The sequence below is a fragment of the Calonectris borealis genome, chromosome 11 (genome assembly GCF_964195595.1).
Source record: "Calonectris borealis chromosome 11, bCalBor7.hap1.2, whole genome shotgun sequence".
In the NCBI taxonomy this organism is placed as follows: Eukaryota; Metazoa; Chordata; class Aves; order Procellariiformes; family Procellariidae; genus Calonectris; species Calonectris borealis.
In genome coordinates, this window is record NC_134322.1 from 12,547,783 (window position 1) to 12,564,719 (window position 16,937).

The window sequence follows — 16,937 nt, forward strand, 5'->3', positions numbered from 1 at the left end:
TATTAATGAATTCGTCAACAAATATTTCAATAGCATGTTTCGTAGCATTTATTTACTACATAAAAGTTATTTTCAGATGAGTTGTGTTATTTAGCTCAAACACTGTATTGCCTGCTCTTTTAATAGAGAGCTGAAAAATTGGCTGTTTGAGGATCAGCTGAGGATCAGTTATGGATCAAAGACAGAATTTTAGCTTTGAACAGAAACACAAGTATTTTGACAGGTTGTAGAAAATGCAGTATTAAATATCTTTGCCTTATTCTCATTCAGGGGTCAGAGTGGGAAGTCATACCGATACCTGTATTATCACTGGTTCTGTATGAAATAGGCTCTCAGCATGAAATACTGAGCTAAATGGAAGATAGCTTTCAGAAGATCAACACAAACTGGCAAGGGAACAATCAGCCATTTTAGTTTAGGTGAGTAAACCAAAATCAAATCATTAAGTTATTTTTAAATTTATTAGAGTATAATCAGCACATAAACAGTGAGTTCTTATTACTGAGGACTGAACATCTAAGAAGAAAAAATAATCCATCAACTAATCAAGTCAGTCATGCACACTTCCCTATAATGCAGACTGCCTGTAAAAATAGACGGGAGGACTGATACAGAGAAGTCTGAATAAAACTTGAATTTTTTTTTTATGTACTCCAAAATCCCACTTCTAATTCAAATGAAAATAGCATAATAAAAAAAAAAATATACAGAAAGCATATTCAAATCATTTTCAGTTCTTTCCGGTAGAACCAAAGCCACCTTCTCCACGTTCTGTATCATCTAGAGCCTGAAAGACATCGATTATGGTAAGTTGGATTAGTGTCTTAACTTGCCTTTTGTTTCTATACAACAGATATTGTCTATCATAGACGAAGGTACATTTATTCGTAACAATAGCTATAATTGAGAAACTAAACCAAAAAAATTTTGGAACATTTTAGAATACTTTTTGTACAAGTTTAAACAAATCCCACATTGTGAGACAACAGTTTCCAGTATAGACTGAAGTGTTTCTCAAGTACCTGTTTATTCTGAAAACTACCAAAAAAAAATCCATGTAAATGCATGCAAAGCATCAAGATTTTTATTCAGGTAGCAATGCTACTATGCAGTTTTAACACTGAAAGTAGTTTTAAAGCAAAGTATTTATCTATATCATAAATTTCAGTTTATATACAACTATCTTAAACTATTAATTATTGAAAATAGCAGAAATATTTTCTTTTGGCAACTTACTTGAACTTCTTCTAGCTCAGGATAGCAAATGCGTTCACAGATGAGCTGGGCAATCCTATCCCCTTTTTTAACTGCAATGAAGTTAAAATATTATTAGTTCCTTCAAAAAAAGTGAATAATCAATACAAAGTTTAGACAATTCCCTTTCAAAAGTATCAGAATGTATTGAAGTGTAAACACTTATTTGAAACTTAGTTAAGCAGATGTTAATAGGCCCAGAAAAATACAGGCTGAGGTAAACTTGTGCTTAGTCCTTTTAAGGTGAAGTTTCAGCAGCAGTACCAGCTCAAGGCATCTCCCCTCATTCCTGCTGCCATGTTGTGGCATCTTAAGTGTCATTACGCATAAATCCTGCAGAGATGGAGAGACAGCTGTATGTATAATGTGTCTCCTTTTGTGAACTAGACCTAGGAACTGATTTCTTGGGGGGGGAAAAACCCAAACTGATAAAAGAAAACCAAAATTTCTGATTACCCAGTCTGGTTCACAGAACTTCCATAAGAAGCTTGTGCTGTGAAGTTGCAGAAAAGGCTGCAAAAGTATTGGCACTATTGTAAGGGGCCCTGAGGCTTAAAACTGGCTGTTTGCAGAGAGACAGCGTGATTAAGGGAAAATCGTATCTTTATTACTCATGTTTCCCAGGATCCTGGAGAAGTTTTTATCTCAAATACTGCTCAGCTAAATCTTTTTTTTTTTCTTTTTTTGCAGAGCGAGAAACTTAATACAAAGTTGCGCTTCAGTACAGCTTATGAATCTAAAGCTTAGCTAAGCAGGGGGTTGTTTTTGTTTTGGTTTTGTGGTGGTAGTTGTGTGTTTTTTGGGGGTTTTTGTGGTGTGGTGTTTTGGTTTTTTTTTTTCATGCTGCCTAATTTGCTAGGAGTGGAATCTTTTTGTATTTCCTTGAGAGGACATTGTTAAGCTTCCATGTTTTTGTTAATTGTAAGAAGAAAAATGTTCTCAGCTAATTCTAACTCTTCATGGACTTCTAACGAAAAATTAGTTTCTCATTTCCAGTCAGATGGCTGAAAACAGGCTCTGCCAAGCTTAACACTTACCTTCAAAAGTCTCCTTGCCAAAGTTGAAGAGTACCACACCAACATTTCCCCTGTAATCCTCATCAATAACACCAGCTGTCATAAGAAAGAATTAAGAGGGCTATCCAGTTAATAAATGGTCAGTATATTAGACAAGTAGATTAGATAAGGTTTAGATTAGTAGATGACTGCAGTATCTCATATTGACATCCTTTTATACTACTCATGCACAATTAAACAATATATATGATAATACTGAAATATATGAAAATGCTAATCAATCTTGCAAAAAGAACTGAAAAACACCATCACATACCAAGAAGTGTTTTACCACTGTACTACTAATTTTAGTTGTAATACCCTATCTGAAATCAAGACAGCTGTACCAAATTCAGGCTCCATTTGTTCTGCTAACTTCAGCTCTTTGAGTGTCAAGCAGAAATCTGTTCTTAACTCTAACATTTTATTTGAGAGCTATGGATTTGCACAGATCCAAATCCCGTATCTTAGGCGGGGTAACAGAACTAAAGCTTTAAGGAATTGATTGTCATTCAGCTACATTCAAGTGTAAATACTGTAAAAAAAGCTTGCTCTTATATTTTATATAACTGCATTAATACATAGTTCAGGAGATTATCTACCAATACACATTAAAATAATCATATTCTGCTTCTCTGGGTTTTTTCTCTCAGATACACGAAGCATATTTCCAGTAGGAAAACTGGAGTTTGGGCTTCCTCATGGACCAAAGTATGTGTTTTGAAGTCTACTTGCAGAAATAATTCAAATACTAAAATTACACGTAATTCCAAGACATTTCCAGACTCATACATACAAAGTACTACCTTTAGAGATTATAAACACCAGAGGAAATTGTAGTATGACTATATCTTGAAGTTTTAATGTTGAACCACAACACACACACTTAAGAATAGAAAACTGAGGGTTTTTTCCTTAGTTTGTTCAGCTGTGTGAAAATATTGCAGTACGTATGGCCCATAGTTACTGTACAATCTCTGCACTAGTTTTAGTGTGAAAAAGGTATTTATACAGCTCTCTCTCCCTTATAATGCTATGGGTTAATCCAATCACATTTCTGAACAGCTTCCTAATTAAGGTGCTAGTAACACTGGGAGTATCCCCTGAATTCTGAAAATTCAGAAAAACATGCAGTTCTCAAGTTGACTCACTGGTATTTAACTGCATGCAATTGCTTAAAGGGACCCTAATTACAGAGCACTGTCAAAAGTAACAGTGAACAAAACATAGGGGTTGCTGTGCATGAATGTTTTCCAGAATAAAAAAAATTATTAAAAAAAAATTCTTGAATGTAGCATTCAGTTCAGTTGATTCAGAGAGCTTGATGTACCGAAGCTACATGCACAGGCCCTGTACTGTTTATTTGGTTTAGATTAGACCAGCTTTCAGAAAGTCAACTATGCATCAGTTAAATTGAGAATCACGGTACATCACTTATTGGTGATCACAGAGCTTTCTTGCACAGTTTCTACCACAGTTCAATGATGCAATTCAATACTTAAAATATTAAAAATCAAATCCTATGCACACGTGTCAACTGTATAAGCAAAAAAGGCTGAACTATAAAACAGTAACATGAAAATTTTGCCTTCTTGCTTCTAGCAAAGTACTATTCCTTCCTCCTTTTTAGAATACCAGATGATCTAGAGCCCTTACATAATTGCTAAACCAGGGCTGACACAAAGCATTAGCTAAAGAGTGCTATGCAAATAATTTCTTTGTTTTCTACAATAGTGCACACTGAGTCCATGCTACATAGATGCATCACAAAGAAAGATTCAACAAACTTGTAATGGCAGCACAAATAACTTTAAGCATCACTCAAGTTCTGCAGTCAGTTGCCCATTAATTTGGTGTATTTGTTCACATGAGTCAATCAGCTGGAGAGCTGAAAGCCAGAATTCATACTTGGCACATAAAATTATGTACATATGTACATAAATGCATATAAAAAGATCATTAGCTCTTTGGATAAAGTCTTAATTTGACAAACCATTCTCAAGTGTTTCTGTACAGCTAAGACAACATTTTTCTAGACCATATGCTGGGATAGATATTGCTATGCATAGGAGATTGATAATGGAATTTGCTAATTTAACATAACGAGGGCTAGTTTTATTTCTGTTATAATAGAGTATTCTGCTCTGATATAACGCAATACTCAAAACTGATTATTACAGATTACTAATTCTATTTAAATGGAGATTATGCTTTTATATGTATAAAATGTACCAATTAAAGTAGTATGGTTAGATTTATACATGCAAGAAACTCTTGCATGTCACATTTTTGCTGGAATTATCTGAAGAAAGTTTATAGAACAGAACAACTGGGGCTACTCAAAGTCATTCTAAATTAACTTTTCGTCTTTCATATCTCTGACAGAAAACAAGTTTATTTCTACATAATGACAAAAATTGTACTTGATGTATTGGGTAGTGCTTAACCGCTAATGAAGCTTTTTGATCTACCAGATGTTGCTGCTATTTTGTGGGAGAGATTAAAAAAAAAAAAATCTATAACTTAGTTTGTATTGGAGCAACTGGACCTTAATGGCACATTAGTACTTCTACCCCTTTTTAAACCCCAAACCTTTTTTTTGCTGAAAAGGAGTGTTATAATGGATCTATACTGATTTACAATGAATCTAGTCAGATGGCTTCCCTGACCTTTAAGCAATGGCATTAGCATAATCTCAGCTTTATATATAGACACTGAAATTTATTTTACAACTATTTGTTGAAAAGGCTGTCATCTAAACAGATACTTCAATGAACAGATATCAAATTTTTTTTGACCACCTATTCAACTACTGCTAGAGACTGGCTCTCTAGGATTTGAAAACTGTCTGATAACTAAAGATGGAAAAGACTGATGAATATTTCTGTGGCTGAACTGAAGTCAGCAACACTGAAAACTTTAATCACTCTATTACTCACTAGAGGGGAAAAAAACCTCTCACTAAAACACTTATTTTCTAAGCTTAGCTGTAAAGTAAACACCTTGTAATGGTTCTACAGATTGTACAGATGTATTTTCTAGCAGGCAAGAATTGCACTTCCTGCATGCTTTTGAGGATGAAGCTTTCCAGAGGATGCAGAGAGGAAGAGCAGGCTTCTTCCTTGAAACCCGATACAAACAGAACTTACAATTAGAGTTAAAGTTATGTATTAAGAAAATAACATTTAAAAATGTTGCGTGGCCAAAACAATTAGTCTAATGCTGTGCTGAATGACTGAAACACTGTCAAAGCCAGGATAACTTCAAATTCCATTAAAGGCACAGCTGGGTAAAGATTTTGTGAAATGAATTCCCTACTAATCATTTTCTCTTTAAACGTATTATACCTCCATTGACCGCTGTGTGGATTTTGAGTTCAAACTACACTATTTGTATCAAAGAATATATGATCCTTGGAAGATACAGGAAAATATGATCCAGGAAGACCTGATCAGTTTTCCTTCTGTAAAGGGTCACAAACTCACTCTACGTAACTGGGCGTACTGGCAAAACACGTTAACATCCTTGTCATTCTGTTATTCTGGAACAGCAAGTTGCAATAATTATATACAGTGCTGAGTACTAAGGCACTTTTCTAAATTATGTGTATTGGGTGGAATTCATCTAAGTGATTTTTGGAAAAATCATGCATTGGAATTGGCAGTCTGACATTCTGTCTTACTCTGTCAGAAGTTTGGCATGTCACTTGTTGGGAAAGCATCCACACCTAGCAGATGTGAATTCTGAACATATTCCTGCATGATCCTGATTTGTCTCCCTGATCCTTAGGACTTCTGGCAATGTATTTTTACTTGAATGGATAATGCCCTCATTGTGACAAAAGTACTTCTGAAGGACAAATTAGTTATGTAAAAAATTTTTTTTAAGTTTTTTTTTTATTTTTAAAAATAAGACGTCCTCTACTAATTGTCAGTAATAGTTTCTTACTCATGGTTTGTCAACTGTCAGCTTTTTTAAAATCTGAACATAGGTCATCCTGCTAAGCACTTCTGATTGCATTCTGGTATTTCCTAGTTTAACTTTCAGATTGAAAAGACTGTTACAGAGTATACGTATTTTTTCATATAAACAAAAACATTGTTTTAAAGTGTTGCTTTAAAGAACCACACTATAGTAGACCATGTATACTACAGAAAGTCATAGGGTTGTAGAGAATCTTTGATTCCCATCTTAGGGCTCTTTTGTATGTTACCCAGCAACACTTAAAAAATCTTAGTGTAACAGACATGCAATAATCAATTCTTATTTAAGACAAAGCCTGAATGACACAAAGCTGGCACAGATGCTCCCCTTTAACCTCTGGTATTAGAACTGTATCACAGGCACAGCCAGACTTTAATATGCCATAAAGCAGAAAGAATAAAGTAGTTCTGCAGCAGCTCTAAATTATACTGGGAATTGCTTTGCTTTTTGGCTGGGTTGGCATCAGAAAGTGAAGGATGCCTAGAGTCACCCTTCCTCACCACAAGAGCCAAGCCTATAAGCAAGTAAAGTACCACTGTTCTAAGTAGTCTCTCTTGTTTAACACTGGGGGGTAGAAGGGGAAACCAAACAACAAACCAACAAAAAAAACCCCCAAAAACCTAGTGAAGAGGAAAAGGCCTCAACTTTTCAGCACACTTTTCTTGTCAACTTCCATTATGACTCAAATTATAATGTGTTTGCAAAAAAAGTGCTCTCTCGCCACCCAGCACTTTTGAAGAAACCCATTAGATGTATCTTCTTTATGTCATTACATCAGAAATGTAGGTTTTGGTTCTTTTACTACAATCTATTGCCAGAAAAAACAATTGCTTAGGGTTTTAGGAGGCAGAAAACATTTTCATTAACTTGGAACTGTATTCTTGTACAATGAGAACAACGTAATACACATTCAGTGCTAGCTAAGTTGCTGTGGTTACAGCTCTGCTCAGAGTAACTCTACAACAATCTTAGCGGTGAGAACTTCTGTGCAATGTAGATGCCATTTTATAATACAACACTTAGAGAATCTGCCTGTGCTCTGTTCAGCCCCGCTGCAAAACTGGAATTGAACTTTCAACATCATTTACTTCATGTTGCACTTACAGGGATATGGCAAAAGGACAGTGAGGCTTTCATGAAGGCTTCTGATTATAGACATGACTATTATTATAATTGTTTTTGAAGAGATATCTGAATTTCTAATCAAGATTAAAGAAAAGCTCAAAATATTTTAAAAAACCACCCTGTTGTTCAGAAGAAAACTGTTGCTAGTACTGAACAAAAAAACCCAACACTAAAGACTTGTAGAAAGCAGGATTTGTTTTATTTCTGTTTCAAAAGACTTTCAATTTTTAAGTCAATTAATGTACAAAGTTACGAGTTTTTAAATTTAATTTGCTTTACATAATTTGTTACGTTTTCATCAGTATGAGTAAACTAAAGCTCTCTTTATCCTAATAATCAATTCTACCCACAGTAATGGTGTATTCCAGTGCCTTCTGTCATTCCTTTTGAATATCATTACTATATATTCTCTGTGTAAAAGAGTATCTGTATGTTATTAATCCATTCAGATCTTACACTAGGCTGAAAAGAATCATGCATGTTTAGTCAAAATGGAGAAAGCTGAATGCAAAAAGTAATCTTAAAGCCTAAACCAAAAAATAACTTCTATGCCAGGCATTGACTACAAAAGTACAATATGGTTATTTTTTTAAAAAATCAGTAATATTTTTATAATTCAGCAGGTTTTAAAATAATTATGATGCACTGGCTTTCTGAGGTATTACCCAGTTATCTCCCTTTGCCAGACTACCAATGAAGCTAGCATTATTTATTTGCACATATTACAATGTGAAATTAAGGCACTTCTGCAATCAAGATTTACAAAGTCCTTAGTAAAAAGAACAAAAATCTTACCACCAACATCTATGAAGTGCTTTGCAGCTAAACCAGAACGCGGTGCTAGAAAACAAGAATTTTTTCGTAAGTATAATAATTTATTTCTTTTAAAATTCTTACACAATATTTATAGGTTTGCACAGAGTCGTGGCAGCAAGAACTGTTTCCACAGTCTTTCTAAAATAAACATGATTTTACAGGAACTACTGTAAGTGTTAATGTATATATTAAACAAAATAACAGCTGCTACGGGCTACAATAAAATTGCAATCTTTAAGCGATATAAGCATATCTTTGTTTAGACCACCAATTGCAGAGTAGGTTTCTCCAAGGAAGGCGGCTGGAGCAGACAATAACTATCTAATCTTGGTTTATTTTTGGCAACTACCACCGGTTTGGAATCTCAAAAGATTATTAAGTCAATCCGTTCAAGTTACAATGGAAAACAATATTTGACAAGCAATTTACTAAGAAATATTATATGCACATAAATTAAATGATGTGCAGAGTTTTTTTTTTTACTTACCTTAACCTACTTTGATGAGGTGCTAAAATGTTACTCTCTCCAAAATTTTCTTTGTCTGGGATAAGAGAAATGCACACGCATTCTCCTTTTAGATGAAAGGCAAACTCTGATCACACTCTTCCACTAGAGTGGCTATTGCTTTTTTTACTTCAAGAATTTATACATAATTCAGAAAAAGAATGTGCAAAACCTAACAAAATATCTTATACAGGTTTTCTCAAGTATTCTGTCACAAAAAGTAGTCAAATTCTACTACACTAATACTCTTACTTCAGGGTTAATTTTTAAATATCCACGGGTGTATTTTCTGTATGTCCATTACCTATTGGTCTTTGTGATTTGAATTCTGAAACTGCAGAGAAACAATAAACTATTGCATAGCCTATAAAGATGTATGTAGATTATGAAAATTTTTGCTAATCATCTTTTTGTCATTTGACATACACCAAACCTCAAATGTATTTAGCAAGAAACGTCTATTACAAGGCTTAATAAATCACACAGCCACGTGACACCTCTTTTTTGTGTAGACTAATTCTGAAAGCTTTAGGCAGAATCTAAATGTGAAGATGGCGTCAAACCTGTTCTACAATGACTCTGCAGCCTTTTTATAGCCTATTTACTTACCTACTCGACCATAGCATCCAGAAGGAAGTGCAATTTGAATGTCTGTTTTCACTACAGCCTTTTCCATGGGAGGTATCGCACAGTCATAGGCACTACATTAAAGAAAGAAACACTGGTTTATATAGAATATTTTGAAAATTTTCTTCTCTATAACTTAAGGTACAAAATTACCAGAATTATTCTTGCTGGGAATTTATACCATGTAATTTATACAAGAAATATTTACAGATTTGCAAAGTCTAATGCAGATCCTAAAACACACGATATTCCCATTTTGATGGTGCTAGCTTAAGATTTCGGTAGTGTCATTTGAACAGCATAGTTTTAAGATTGCTAGTTTTAAATGTTTTTAACTGGTAAGACAGACAAAAAATACAAGTTTAACCATTAGGTGAATGGGGTTGTGCAATTTTTGTGCAAAAGCAGAAACTTTAAGGATAATACACTCTTCTGATTAAGCTTTCTACAGCAGATGAACTAGTTGTAAACAAAAATAATACCTATTAAGTTAAATTTTAGGCAACAATGTTTTTTTCTGAGCAGGTCAGAAGTTCACAATTCACATGATTCTGTTGGGAACTGCAAACCAGAAAGATTTTAAGAACTTTCTGAAGCTACCCAACTGGAGGCTTAATGAAAGGCAGTGGTGACAACAGAACGGTGAGACTGTTCTACTTGTTTAAGGCAAGCACATCTTGGCCTTGATGAAGAACTAATTTTTAAACACTGGGAAGCACTGAAAGATTTTTTTACGAAATGGATTTTTTCCAGGTGTACAGTGCACCACTGGAACAAGACAGAAGGAATACAAAGGAAAAGTGTCAAGTGTGGTGAAACAAAGCTTCAGGAAGGAAGTCAGATAGGTGAAGGAAGAAAAAGACAGGCTGATTATTCTAAGTGATACTAAAAAAGGGAAGCTAGAAGAGGTTGGAGTGGAGTTCAGATATAACTAGTGATTGTATTTGATCACAGAAGCACTACGCAAACAACCACAAGCCTAGCTGCAGATATTCCTGAACAGGTTTGATAGTGAAAACTTTTGAACAATGGTTATCATCAGTTCAAGCAACCCAAAACCTAGGTCTGCACAGCAACCCACATGGTTTCCAGCTAGAAGCATTATCAAACTGCCACAACTTCCTTTCGCAGGCAGCACCCAACAGCCAAGAGGAAAGCAGAAAAGCATAAACGCTGGCAAGGAGGGCCCACGTGCACTACCGTTTTTTTGTTTCAATAGGAAGGCACTAGCCAATGCTGGTGCCAACAGCAACTCAGGCTGATGTGTCAAGCCAGACTTTTGGCCGATGGCTGCATCGCTACCTGATGAAATCAGTCCTGCAGCATGACTGGACCGCAATCTCTGGAACTGAAGGCAGAGGGATGGAGCAGCAAAGGAGCTAACGAACAGGCCAGCTCTGGCCTCCTCTCCTGCAGGGCTGGCGAGCCTCTCCGGGGGGCTCTGCTCAGCAAGAGGACCTGCTTCACGAGGGCCCTCTCAGCCGTCGGAGCCAAGGGCCTCGCCGAGCGGGGCGGCAGCGCCTCTCCCTGAAAGGAAACGGGCCGGGGCGTGGCGTGGCCTCCTCTCCTGGGTGGGGTACCCTCACCTGTATAGATCGTAGCCCGCAGCCCGAGCAGAGCCCCTGGAGGGCGCGGAGGCGTTCTCGGACAGCTTAGTGAAGCGGAGCCGTGCGGTGGGCTCCCCGCGCACCGCGCCCTTCTGCCTCTTGCTGGGGGATGGCTGCAAAACGGCCTCGGAGGAGGGCATCGCTGAGCGGGGACGAGAAGGCAAGAGAGACCTGCTGTGAGGGAAGAGTGAAAAGCCCGCGAAAACCGGCACGGCCGGAAGGCGGAAACAGAGGGGGAACCGCCCCATCGCTCTCTGCGCGGTGACCCCTCGCCCCCCTCCCCCCGCCACCGAGAATGGCCTTGCACGGCTCCTCGGCGCCCAGCTCCCCGGGCCCTCACGGCGCTGGTTCCCGGCGGCCCCCGAGGGATAGGGCCCGCGGCAGAGCAGGGCCGCAGTGCGGCCGGGCAGTGTACGCTCCCTCCAACCCCCCCGCCTCCGCCTTACTGCGCCCGTGGGGGTGCAGGAGCCGCCCGAGGCACCGGGCCAGCATAACGCCGTCGCCGTGTGGGGAGCGTGCCGCTGTCAAGCCGCCCGGCGCTCCCTGCCGCCGCCCGGCGGTAACGGGCTCGTAGGGCGCAGGCGGAGGGCGGCGGCGCCCCCTTCTCCCCCTACCCGGCTCTACCTGCCATGCGGCGCGGCGCGGCCCCTCCGCCAGCGGCCCGGCACCGCGGGACACGGCGGTGGCGGCGCCGCGGAGCGGCGGCCGGACCCCGCGGGGCGCGCAGCGTTGCCGGGGGACGCGATTGCGGCTGCACGGCCGGCGGCGGGCGGAGCCGGGGCCCAGCGAGGGGAGCGCGGGCCTTGTCACCGGGCTGCGCCGGGGAGCCGGGGCAACAGCGCGGGGGCGCCGCGCAGTGGGGAGCTCGGGGGGGTACAGCTCCTCCGGGGGGCCGCCCCCGCCGTGTGTCCGAGTCGCACGGCGGGCAGGGGCCGTTAATACGCGTGGCGCACTGTCCTGCTGCGAGTATCCTGCATCCTCCTTCAGAATTTGTCGGGCAATGACAAGCATTTGCTCTATGAAAGAAAAACAACTGCTTCCCCTCCTTGTCTGTAGATAGGAGAACCTATCAATGCTCCACCTACCTTGTTCTTCTGTCTCAGTCGGAGCAGAATGGCTTTGTGATTTCACCATCTTTGATTTTGATACTGACTGCCCTCTTTTGCCATCTCCTCTGTGAAAGACTTCCCTAAATTCCCCCGTAGTTCTCTGTGCTGTGGGCTGACGAGTACCCGTTGGATTCCTGTGGGCTGACGAGTACCCGTTGGATTCACGGTTGCAAAGCAGGTGCTTGACCACTCTGATGGATGTATTTTTCTCTGTGCAAAATGAGTTGCTAGTCTAAATTTTGTCAAACAACCGTTCTTTGTGCCTTTTTTTTTTAAAGATCAAAGTGTATGTGATTGTCTCCTTGCTATGTTGCATTTTTTACATGCAGCCAGATGGCAGTGGAACCATTGCTACACATTGCAGTCCAATTGTGAAAAATATTTTGAAGGATGTCCCAATTTGGGGTTTCTTTTATTGCTGTTCAGCACTTTCAGTCTTAATAGTATGCACTGTTTGAATGAGAATGTGTATGTATCATAGACCTATGTGAAAAAGCTACTTAGAATATTTAATGACTTCTGATATAAGCCATCCACAAATGGAAGTTTGTAAGAATTTAAGTTGTATCAAATTAATATCTAATAATAAATAGTTACTTATACAAGCAGAGCTTTATAGAGGTTACCACTGCATCCTGCACCATAGTGTGGAAAAGGACTAATTTTATGAATGACCTGGCTTGGTGAGGCAGGCTGGGTTCTACACCACGTCTGGGTAGCCTGAAAGTCCATGAATAATAGATAGGAGGACTCATCCAAACATATTATCAAGGAGAAAGGTGTCAACCGAGTGACATTTTTTTTCCCAGATCTTTACAAGGAAAAAAACCCTATGCTTAAAGTCTGGGCAAGTTTGCCTTGGTCCTGGGAATGTGCTGTTTGCTCTGTAGGTAGTCACTTGGTCAACATTCCTGCATTCTTGATTGCTGATTAGTGCTGCTTTCCATTGGGCATTTCCTCCCGATTTTCCAAACAACAGTGAGATAAACTGAAATTATCTGCCTTTTATCTAGATTGAGAGTGGAGGCTGCTTTGTTGTACACAGAAAGAAACAGAACTTCTTTCAGGGATAATAACCTGTAAAATTCTCCCCACTGAAGTTTTGGTGTTAGAATGAGCATTTATTTAAGAAGAAAATTGTGGCTTTAAAAGAGAGATTCCCCATCCCAGTCTCACTTGGAACAGCTGTCTCTCTCACAGTGATTAAGGTTTGTAATTTAAAAGGCTGCTGTGAGGGTGCTTATTCATAATTAAGCTCTATTTTTGATCGTGTGTTTTGCTGTACAGTGTGGGCTGTGGAATTTTGCCATTGCTTTTTACTCTGTTCCAGAACAACCTTAGTGCTTTATTTTGTTTGAAACTGAATTTCCTCTGATGAAATTCCAGCAATGGCGTGACTGTGGGTTATTGCTCTTGTTATTTGTGGAGAATGTGAGCTTAAATTTGCTATATTTGTTTGTTGTTGCACTGGCATAGCTACGTTTTCCATTTTTTCCTAGCAGAATCAAAGCCAGTGTGAGGTGTTACCTCAGCAGCGCTGGCCACGCAGTTTCGATGGGCTACATACCTGCCAACGGGCCATGCCAACCAGGTACCAGAATGTTTAAACAGTGATCTGATGTATGCTGAACCGTACTGTTACAAACCCTTGATTTTCCTCATCTGTAACTTGAGGGCTGAGTCACTCATTTGGCAAACAGCTGCAGCACTTTAAGGGTTTATTGCCACTCTGACAAAAGTGGCAATCAGGTAGCAGGGGAGAGAGAGCAGGACCTTGGAGTGATCCTCAGTCACTTCACTGAAGTCTAATGACAGTCAAAAGACCAGAGGCAGTAGCTTGAGGAAGACCACTGAACTTCAAGTTGAAGAGGCTGAGGGTTACTCAAATTCTGTTCTCCCAGCTTTGCTGATAAGTCAGGGACCTGTGCCAGAGGGGAGGTGATAAACAGGTATGGGGAGTTAAATGAGTCAGTAATAGCTAAAACTCTGTAGCTGTTTGCTCTGTATCTACAACTTCAGTGGTAATTCATGTTACCTGTTGCCATGTCTGTTACTTGTAAACTACTATTCAGTTGCTGAAACTGCTTTTGCCTTAAGGATGATCTTGAAATACCACATGGAATTGTAGAGAAAGAAGGAAAAGATAAGGAATGTCCAGGTTTTCTGAGAATGAAGGGCAGCCTGTCATATTTTGCCTAGCCGGGAAGGCTTTTGGTAGGACCTTTCAAAGATGTAATGAAAATTGCAGAGGTTTAAGACTGGTGAAATTTACTATGCAAGTGGCTGGAGCTTCGTACTTTCTTATTATGTGGATGATTAAGTGGAGACCTCCTTTGCGTGTGAAGTATGATAGCGGCATGCTTTTTGCACAATGTGGCTTGAGCAGTTGCAGCTGTTTCTTCAGAATGTGATGCCTTTTTGGTTAGGTAGCTTTTCTACTTGCACTATTGGGTTGCTGATTTAAAAATAAAATTAACAAATAACGCCCCCCCCCAATTCATCTCTGTTGGGGACTGAAAATCTAGTGAAAGGCATGTTGGAGAATGCTGTTCTGGAGCGCTAGATGGGGATACCTATCACCGTTCCTAAGCACTATGCCCTAGGGGTGTGTGATCAAGATGGGCAACTTGCCAGTGGTTGTAAAAAGATTTAAGGAAAATGAATTCTCTGAATTGTGATGAAATGCCTTCTGTGATACCTGTTGGAGGTCCACTAACATTAGGAAAGAAAGGTAAAATTCACTGATGAGAGAAGCGGTAGTGGATCATTTTAACAGACCCTTAGGCACAAGCTTAGCTGTGCAGGATGCCTAGACTTTTGAAGAAAACTCAAAATATTCTTTATTCTTGCTTCATAGCAACGGTATTTTCACACTTTAATGTCCCTGGTCACCTTATCTATGCTTGCTTTTGTCGTGGCTGATCAAATCAACCCTAGATGACATAAACCTGCAGAGTTGGTAGTGTGATATAAGCTCAAAATGTGCTAGACAGCTTTAGAGCCATGTTTTTTCTAGAGATGTCAAACTTGTAATTAGAATTCAGTTACTAACATGGTGATTAAAATTCAGCAGTTGTTTTATGCATAATGTATGTAAAAGAGGAAGTGTCTGTTACAGAGTGGGAAAAGAGGTAGGTGGACTAACAAAATTTTGCAATCAAAGTTGCTATTTAAGAGTCCATAATTAGTATGCTCTCCAAATTGTGGTCGTACACACACTTCAGAAATCATGGTGAGGAACAAGAAATACAAGCTCCTAGGAAACTGCTGTGTTGAAATTACTTGTGAATTTGTGGAAATAACAGGTAGTTAAGCACTGTTGCGTCTAGAGTTTGTGCTGCTTGTTATAAATCCCATAACGTTGTGTGGATACATCTTCTAATTAATCACTGTTGTCTAAGCAAGGAGTTTTATAGTGATGCGCGTGTGTTAGTACTTAGTTTTTGATGGCTGTTCATTTAGAAACATACCTCTTGGGATTCATTGTTGCAATGCCATCAGCGATGTGTTTGTGAGAGAGGTGTGAATAGTATTGAAAGTGCCATTGCTGGTTCATATTGTGCTCTTTCTCTTTTTGGATCTGCTTTGGTCCCGTAAATCAGTTTGGATCATGTTCCCTTTAGATTGAGAATTACAGTACTTGGGAATATTTAGGAAACAATCCTCACTCATGTACCTAATTGAAGGGCTTAATGCAGGTGTGTAATTCCCACAGGTCCTTCCATAGATTGTGATAAGTAACACACTTACAGAGGGCTTAAGTGGAGCCTCCTTAAAAGCTCTTTTTCTTTCCATTGACTGTCTGGGTACCGCATGCAGATTATACCTGTTTGGTGCCTGAAGTGAGGTGGAAATGGTGGTGGCCATTGCAATTCTGCAAAGGTGGAAGGACCTGACAGCATGTAACAAGCTCCTGTATCACCGCAAAGGATGAGAGTAATCTCTCTGTTTTGCAGGGGCAGAATGTGAGGTTTGGTTTGCTCAGAGCTGTGCAGGAAGCCTAGTATATCTAGGAAACTCATATATCTGTGTCATGCAGTTAAACTGCAAAATGATCCTTCAGTCTGGTTGTAAATGTGTAAGAAGGAGCGAAGGATGAACATTATGAGAAAATATCAGTATTTCATATCCTGTCTTTAATAGGTGGAGAAAATAAAACATGGATTATTGGGCTGCATTACCATGCTCTGCTGAATTGCTGCTGTTGAACTTGGAAAAATACGAATATCAAATATTTGTCATTTTTGGAGATGGAGTGCTAGATCCTCCTCAAGTTAAATTCTAATAATTCAAGCAAAGATGGAATCTGAGGCCTGCTTTGAAATAAACATTTAGTGAAATTCAGGGTCCCCTGGCTTTCCTGGGACTTAGATTTCAGTTGATCTCTGCAAAGGAGTTGCAGGACTACAGTAATGAAATTAGCTGCGCTCCTTAATGGTCTTTAATTTAAATAATGCTTACACATAGGACATAGCTTTCCCCATTAAAAAGAGAAGCTGCTTTTATTGACAGCTGAAATGAAAAAGTACTGTAAGTTGCAGAATAGAAAATAGAAAAATTACACAACTTAATGGATTTCCTTTATTTCAAGTTAGTGTATAATGAATATTATTTAGAAAGTCTAAAAATAAGAGAAATATTTTATATAAATCAAAAAATAAGGCATTCAACTCAGCTAATGGAGTTTATTTTGTGTTCTAATCACATAAATCACTGTACCAATTATCCCAAAGTATAATGTCAGATTGTATTAACCCGTAACATTCATAGCAAAAATTGTCAGAATATTTAGTATTTCACTAATTTCTGTGTGAAATTTACTTACCACATTTAATTATTGTAATCATACATTCCA

The 16,937-nt window shown here is 39.1% G+C and overlaps 1 protein-coding gene across 4 annotated transcripts; it reads right to left on the bottom strand.

The window, feature by feature from the left end:
• Positions 1-442: 442 nt before the first annotated feature.
• Positions 443-12,180, bottom strand: DUT (deoxyuridine triphosphatase). Of its 4 annotated transcripts, none has more exons than XM_075160045.1 (7): positions 12,059-12,180; positions 10,953-11,115; positions 9,349-9,440; positions 8,214-8,258; positions 2,292-2,366; positions 1,237-1,307; positions 443-787 (listed from the first exon to the last, which is right to left on the bottom strand). In XM_075160045.1, the coding sequence occupies exons 1-7, from the start codon at positions 12,105-12,107 to the stop codon at positions 731-733; spliced, it is 552 nt and encodes a 183-aa protein (XP_075016146.1). In that variant the 5' UTR covers positions 12,108-12,180; the 3' UTR covers positions 443-730. The 4 variants fall into 4 exon arrangements, with proteins under 4 accessions (XP_075016146.1, XP_075016147.1, XP_075016148.1 ...); XM_075160046.1 differs by lacking the exon at positions 12,059-12,180 and adding an exon at positions 11,598-11,807; XM_075160047.1 differs by lacking the exon at positions 12,059-12,180 and adding an exon at positions 11,420-11,616.
• Between the last annotated feature and the right edge of the window lie 4,757 nt (positions 12,181-16,937).